The 8,213-nt window shown below is 31.1% G+C and overlaps 1 protein-coding gene across 1 annotated transcript; it reads left to right on the plus strand.

Annotated features, from left to right (window-relative positions):
* The first annotated feature begins 4,396 nt into the window (after positions 1–4,396).
* Positions 4,397–5,323, plus strand: LOC101440741 (olfactory receptor 2AK2-like). The gene has a single exon (XM_004462257.1). The coding sequence runs from the start codon at positions 4,397–4,399 to the stop codon at positions 5,321–5,323; it is 927 nt and encodes a 308-aa protein (XP_004462314.1).
* The last annotated feature ends 2,890 nt before the right edge of the window (positions 5,324–8,213 follow it).

Below are 8,213 nucleotides of genomic sequence, written 5' to 3' on the forward strand. Positions count from 1 at the left end.
TGTCTCTTGGGCCCCCTAAATAGGTGTTTTAAATAGCTCTGTTTAGATTATTAACTGCCCTGTAGGATGATCTGACCACTAGAACACCTTACTCTGCCAACATCTTGCCCCCATCCCCTATTGGAATTTAATTTATTTTAATTTTTCCTAGTAAAGTCTAAAGATGACAAACTCAATATTTGGTGATGGATCAAATGTATAACTATAAAACATGGCATGCAATAACACAGTGACTGGGACAAGATAGATATGTTCAAATGCTGACTCTTCCACTTAATCTCTGGGAAACCTAGGCAAAATATATGTTTTGTTTTGTTTTTTTTAAGTGCAGCCATGTGTTCATAGTGTCTTCTGAATAGGGACATTGGGCAGTCTGAAGGTTATATATGTACATATAATATCATCTATAATTCTGACTGTCAAATAGGAAGCAATGAATAAATGTTAAGGTTAGCTAAGTATTATGCATGAGTACATGGACAAAAAATTCCTTTGTGTTGCAGCCCCCTAAAATCAGCACTACTCCTACTAAATTCACCATGTGCCTTAATCTTTCTCCAGTGATAAAAACCTAGTCAGATGTTTCCTGCTGAACTCTTGGAAGGTTATTCTTCTTTCTTTTCCACCCCATAGATATATATATAGATAAATATATAAGTACACACATATACATTTATACACATATACATTATAAGGATCATTATGTGAATAAAATGTACAGGTAAACTCAAAATATGAACATTTCATAAATTCAAAATCAAGTAGCAATGGTAGATGTATATTTCCATTTGAAAGAAACCAAGGAAATTTTAAAATATATGTGTTTAGAAAGCATATTTTTCATTTTTATTAAAATAAGGATGAACTCGTATTCAGGAAATGGAGTCAAGCATAGTTTATTGAATAAAATATGACTCTCATTCTAAAGCCTCCAATTTGTGTATTTGGTGATAGTAGAGTAAATCTATTGATTATGTGACAATTAATACTTCTCATATTTATCAAATAAAAAACAAACTCATCATAACATTCTGTAACTTTTAGGAAATGCCATGCACTTGGTACTCTTTCCTGAGATCTGAATTAATTAATTTACACTATACACACAAAACCCTATATCATGCACTGCCTTATTACCACATTTTATAAAAGAAGACCAGGAAAAAAATTAATTTGAGGTCATTAATAAGCATTAAAGCCATGTACAATGCCTACTCAGTTTGAGGCTCAAATGGGAGCCTGAATTTCTTTATTGATAAGTCACAACTATGAGATTGTGTTCTTCAAGAAATGAATTATTATGTGAATACTATATTTTTTGGCTTATTTCCAAGGAAATAGACTTGTTTGATGTGGGCATTAGAAGGACAATGAGATAATGTTTCTACTTACTAACAAAGGTAGCAGAGGGGTAGCCAAGAGACATTTTCTCTGGGGACAGGTAAAACCGCAAATTGGCTCAACATCTGTGGCAGAGACTTTCATTGGATATTTAACCTTCTTGACTCATTAGTAATATATGGCCCTGGCATCAAGGAAAGATGAATCTCTCTGAATACTATTCTGCATAACACTTCTATTTATCTCAAAAGATGCCTGTTGATATCGTGAGTAAAAATAAAAAAGAAAGATACTCTATAGTACTTATGGAAAAAATGTAGGATTTTATTCTAAGCCAAAAAAATCAGTTGAATGATAATATTGATGATGACAGAGAAAATGTAATGCTGAGGTGAGTGGGTAATTTAATTATTATTATCAGCTTTGTTTTGCAACATATCTGAAAGCAATGCTACTTAATTCTTTCTAATTTTGAGTCAGTGTAAAAAAATACTGAAATTTAGCAAGACTTTTCCATACCACTTTTACATATTCATTGCATATGTTGATATCATAAAATGTTATGATATTCATATATCATGGAGATAATCCTTATGATCCTTGTATTCTTCAATCTGAAGATAAGTGTATTCAAAAACTTTTTTTCTGTTTTTCTTTTTTTATGAAACAAGAGGAATAGGAAACACTGACACGTGGAGTTGACAGTTAAGGGAACAGGAACTCAGACAGGAGGAGCATGTAGGAGAGAAATGTCCTCCATCTAATCAGGTAGTCTTGCTTGTAGCTGTGGCTATGTTCTAAGTGTGTGCTTGTCATCCTGTCTGCAGTCAATGGTGAGTCAATCTTGCAAAATAAAGTAAGTTTATACACATAGTATACTTTATACAAATCCTATGAGTGGTGTGCCAAGAAATAAGCTCTGGAAGCAAAATACATTTTTAAGTTGGCAATTTTGCTGTGTGATTCTGTCTATTGATGTTAACTTTTCCAGGATATTTGAAAATTTTGTAATTTGATTATATGTATATACATATATATATAAAGTCATTCGTCACCATTGATGTAAATTTTACCAAATTGTGAGAAAATTTAAGAGAAAGAATTTTGGCTTTGTTATAATAAAGATTGTGTAGCAACTTCTGCTATTCACATTGTAAAGAAAAGGAATTCATTAAAATATATCCTTTATCTTCAGAATTGTTTAATCTTATATGAGTGAATATTTTACTGAAACTATCTTAAAATTCATTTTTATACATCCAAATGTTGAGAGGGAAACATAATTTTTTTACCAAATATGGAACAGTATATAAAATATCATTTGTGAAAAACATTTCAATAATATATGATAAGATATTATTTTATGACAATACTAGAACAACAGTGTGTGAGAATCTCTTCTTCCTCATGTATAGATGTTTACTTTGGAGGGGGCTCAGGGGAGAAAATAAACTTCAGATCCCAGAGGTTGGCTTTTTACAAAATATCATACCAAGTTATTTTTTGGAATTCAGAAAGAAGAGACAATTACAAGTAATCCAAACCTCCAAAATTCTCATTGACTATAAAGTATCTTGATGGCTCTATAAAACAAGTCTGTAGAAAAAAGAACATCACACTAAGAGGTGGTTAAGGATCTAGAAACAATCTTGTTATAATGAATTGACCACTTTATATTACCATTATCCCACTTTGGTTTCATCTTAATTTCTCTATTCAATACATATGCCCCTTGTTAAGAATGACTGATTTATATATATATGTGTGTGTGTATGTGTTTATATATATATATATGTATGTATGTGTATATATATATTACGCTCAGTGAACTTCATATAGATCAGTTAATTCTTCAGGATTTCAACTTCTTTATATTGCTTTTGTTCTGAATTTTTCTGAATCATTACTCTTTCTCTTTTCCTATGAGAAAAGATGCATGTAGTTTCACAAATAGTGAAAGTAAAGATGAAGTGTAAAGATTATTTGCTGAATTAATTCTGAGTAAAGTGTTATTTTTATTAATTGAGCTGACTTGTTGAAAAAAATGCATCAATAACTTAAATAAATACTTAATTTTTAGTTATGAATAGCAAAAATATAAATTCCTGTCAGTATCACCATGCATATTTTAAGATACTATATGATTTTACATTTTAACTATATTATATTAACTAGTTTTTTTATATGAACTTAAATAATCCAATTTTGAATTAAATTGTCTATTAAATGCAATTTAGAATTCCTATATTTTTCAGTGAAGAGTTTCCCCAAGATTAAGCAAGAGAAATGAGTCCATAATTTTGAAACTACCTTCCCTGAAGCAGTTTTCAAATATTTTTTATATATTGTTTGAGGAAGTCAATGTAATGTCTTAACAAGATTAAATATAATTAAGCTACTTATTCTGTTATTTTCTCCACAAAACTGATTGTGTCCATCAAACTTATCTCCTTTATGGCATCTTTAGACTGTGCTATTGACCTTTTTGGCTCCACTCTGGATTTGTCCTTATAAACTGAACTTTACTGGATTCCAGCACAGATGAAGAACATTACCAAGACCTGTGACTAGAACAATTCACTAACAGCAGTATTGGTTTGTTTGTTTCTGTTGGTGCTGTTTATCATATTGTGAATAGTCTTCTGAGAATGTAGAGTCAAAATGTGGACAGAGGGATAGGCACAGAGACAAATTATATACTGGTATGTGAATATTTAATTATATTAATCAAATTCTACATAATAAAATATTGGAATTTCAAGGAGTCTAAATATATTTGTTTAAAACACTGATATTGTAATATCATGGGCTTTTTAGTAAAACTATTTTAAAGTGTGCGGAGATAGTGGTATAGTAATTAGACCCATTGTGTAGTAAAGATTTAGAGATGAATATGTTCAAAATACATAACATATATCATTGTAAGACTATGGAAGGTAAATTAAGATGGACACATTGTAAACTGAGAATAAGACCAAACTGGATGGACAGTGGAACCAAATGATTTGTTTTTGTTTTTTCCTACTCTATCAGCAAATGAATTGGGAAGGAGATAATGGGGAGATGGAGCAATCAGACCACTGGAACTGATTTTATTCTCCTGGGACTGTTTTATCACGTCCGAGCGCCCAAGCTTCTCTTCACTTTCATCTTCCTGGTATTCCTTGTGGCTTTTGCTGGTAATGTCATGATGATAATTCTCATTTGGTTGGACTCTCGACTCCACACACCTATGTACTTCCTTCTCAGCCAACTTTCCTTTGTGGACCTTTTGTATAGTTCCACTTTTGTTCCAAAGATTGCCACTGACTTCCTGTCTGGAAGGAACACCATTTCCTTTATTAACTGTGGAATTCAGTTCTTCCTTTTTATGGCCCTTATGGGAGTAGAGTGCCTTCTCCTGGCCTTCATGGCTTATGACCGCTATGTGGCTATATGCCTCCCCCTCCGTTACTCAGTTCTCATGCGCCCTACAATCAGTGCTTCCATGATGGCTGGCATCTGGCTGGGTGCTCTACTCAATGCTCTGGTCCATGTTATATATACTCTGAATCTACCTTACTGTGCCTCCCGGGAAATCCATCATTTCTTTTGTGAGATTCCAGCTCTCTTGAAACTTGTTTGTGCTGATACATCCCTTTACGAAAAGTTAATTTTTGTCAGTGGTATTGTGTTCCTCCTCATTCCAATATCTGCCATTTTGGCATCTTATGGGCAGATTATCTTCACTGTTGTGGGACTAGGATCAAAATTGGGGATGAGAAAAGCTTTGACTACCTGTTCCTCTCATATAATTGTGGTGTCTCTCTTTTATGGAACAACCATCATCAAATACTTTCTCCCTAAAGCCTATCATACCACTGAGCTTGATGAAATTGTCTCTGTCTTCTACACTATCCTCACCCCTATGCTCAATCCACTCATCTACAGTCTACGAAACAAAGAGGTAGCTGGAGCCCTCAGGAAAATTCTGGGAAGGTAGAACACCATAATAAATTGATATGTAGAAAACAGGACATAACAGAAAGGATCACAGTTGTGAAACATTACCACAATAAATACAGACAATATACAACAGGCAAAATTTAATATTTTTTTTCCTTTTTTCTTTTTCTGTTATTTTACTTTCTCTTTACTTTTCCCTAATGACCATACCTCTTTTCCTACTCTTTGCAAACTGATAATCAATCGGATCACTCCTTCATTTTATGTCTCATCTGAACTTCACAAATCAATTAAACAAAATGTTCTGTATACAAAGACACTACCTATCTCCAGATAGCAGCAAAAATTATGCAATTCAGCTATCTTTTTTATGAGTCTTGGAGAGAAAGAAACAACCTACAAAATATTGACTCAATATTGATTTTTTTGTTAATTCCCCCATCAAAAGGATTATAGCAATTTAAAAAAACTGAACATTAGTGATAAAGTCCTCAAAATACTTGTTGCAATTCTTAAGGTAATAAATTCAATTTTGAATAAATAGTTGTAATACACCCCACAAACATACATTTTTCTCCCTGTTCTCAAAATATTATGTAGGAAGTAAAAATTTTTGTTTTAAATAATTGCTAAAAACATATGTATTGTAGTATTTTATACTCTTTACCTAGTTAGCTGCAGTAGTTTGCCTCATTAACCATAGTTTGTAATCTGCTTAAATTTTGTCTTAATTATCATTCATCCTCCTTTCACTTTAAAAAAAATGAATGGCATTCCCTTTTCATTTAAATGGTTATTTTTCTTACAAATGTTCAAAATGAAAATAATGAATGACTGTTTATATATATATACATATTACCTTATTTCATGGCATAAAATATGCACATATTAAATAATAAAATAGATATATGTGTGTAAATATATATGAATGTATTTTAGGCATGTTCTTGCAAACCAAGTTAACAACAAAATTTAGGACATACACTTTTTTACTTACTATTTTCTTTACTATGTTGTAAGTGGGAAAATAATAAAAACTGCATTAAATATTTACTCATTTATTTACCAATCAGAATAGGTCCATTCCACTGTTTTGCAAACAACAGTAGAGTGCTTGTTTAAAACTATTCATAAGGATTTTAATCCATACATTAGTTCTGATCTTCCTGTTTTCATATACATTTGACTGATTTTTATATTTAATTATTAACCAAATAATAATTAATGTATCACCAATCCAATTTTTCTCTTATAATTTTAGATTTATCAATTATAAATTGAATATATATAGCTTTTATTTGGAAATAAATCATTATAAGAAAATCTTATGATTTGATTATTTGTTTTATACTCCTACTTTTATTTTCACTGGTGTGTCTTTTCCTTTTGAATTGATTTCCATCAACAGTCAGATATAAGGTTTAATTTCTAAGTCTAAATATCTGTTTAGTTTTTATTGAGCTTAGTAAGCAGTAAATTAATGCTTATTTCAAAAAGATTTAGACCTTAAGTTTCCAAGTGTAATTAGCTCACAAAAGAAAGAAATGTAATTATAGGAATATTTTTTAGCAATACCAATTACTTTCATTTTTGTAAATTTATAAGCTATTATAATATTTGAAATACTTTATCTCTGCTTATATTTTAATAAATGTAAACTATTGCTTGTAAATTCCATATTTGTCACTATGAGAATTCTTTGGAACTGTGATGCTTCCATTCAAGAACTGTAACAGGAGGAAATTTTGATAAATGTGAAACAGATTGAAATGTGTATCAAAAACATGCATTCAAAATATTATTTCCTTGTTTCTTACCACCGTCTTAGTTCATTTAGGCTTACTGGATCATTTCTCTTTTCTGACTCACCACATAAGCATTATTTTCTAACTATAATATCATTACAGCAACAATAACCAAAATAATTCTTCTTTCTGTTACCTGATTGACTATTTAGCCCACCTTAAAGGATTTATGGGTCCCCTGATTCAGGACAATAAAAGTGCCTAAATAAGTACAATTGGATATGGTCTCTTGTTGTTATATTTCCTTAACCACACCTCTTTTTATCAGAATCTTCATCTCCTTTATTTCCATCATGTGGGCCTTGACTGGCCCGTCAGTCACAGAATACTAACCCAGCAGTGGCATGTTTAATCATGTGATTCAAGCTCAGCAAATCATATCACCCCACTTGCCTGAGCACAATTGCTGATCTAGAAATAGACATATATATTTAAGTCAGGATGGTCTCTTCTTTTCCGTGGGATTTTTATAATATAAGATATTTGGCCAATCAAGAAGTTTTAAATTACTCTTCCAAGGAAATATTAAACTTGACAAAGACTTCAGATGCAACTTTCTAATTGTTGAAAGACCATTAACCAATATTTAAAATTAGTACTTGGCTCATACAATACTAAATATAAAGGAAAAACAACTAGATTTTGCAATTATGGAAAATTTTAATCCCATGGAAACTTGAGATGGAACTGAGAAGACATCCATGCCTCACCCAAAGATAACTCTCACCATTGGCTATCACTTTTAACTGTCCCCTTTTTTATTACATCTATTACCAGACATTCTCTGTGGAGATTACTGTGCCTTTAAAAGCAAATCAACGCTATCTCCTAGATAATAATTCCTAAAATTTAACTTCTGAGTTCTAACAAATGCAAGATTTAGAAATTTTCACTTGTGTCCAAGAAGGCCAAATTTTAACAATAATCTCTAATACAGCCGACAATGTGTGAAAATGTTCATTTCCTTCTGTGTTTTGCTAAATTTGTATAGTGTAACAATAAAAATATTTTATTTGCATTTTATCAATGATGAATTTTAAATGTTTATTTCCACGTTTAAAAGTTGTATTCTTTAACTTTGACAATTTTTATATATGATGGTTCATATTAGAGAGAATTTTT

This window comes from Dasypus novemcinctus, chromosome 16, assembly GCF_030445035.2.
Source record: "Dasypus novemcinctus isolate mDasNov1 chromosome 16, mDasNov1.1.hap2, whole genome shotgun sequence".
Lineage (NCBI taxonomy): Eukaryota > Metazoa > Chordata > Mammalia > Cingulata > Dasypodidae > Dasypus > Dasypus novemcinctus.

Excerpts from the sequence above, each read along its gene's own strand:
- LOC101440741 (XM_004462257.1), top strand. The coding sequence starts at position 4,397 with ATGGGGAGATGGAGCAATCAGACCACTGGAACTGATTTTATTCTCCTG.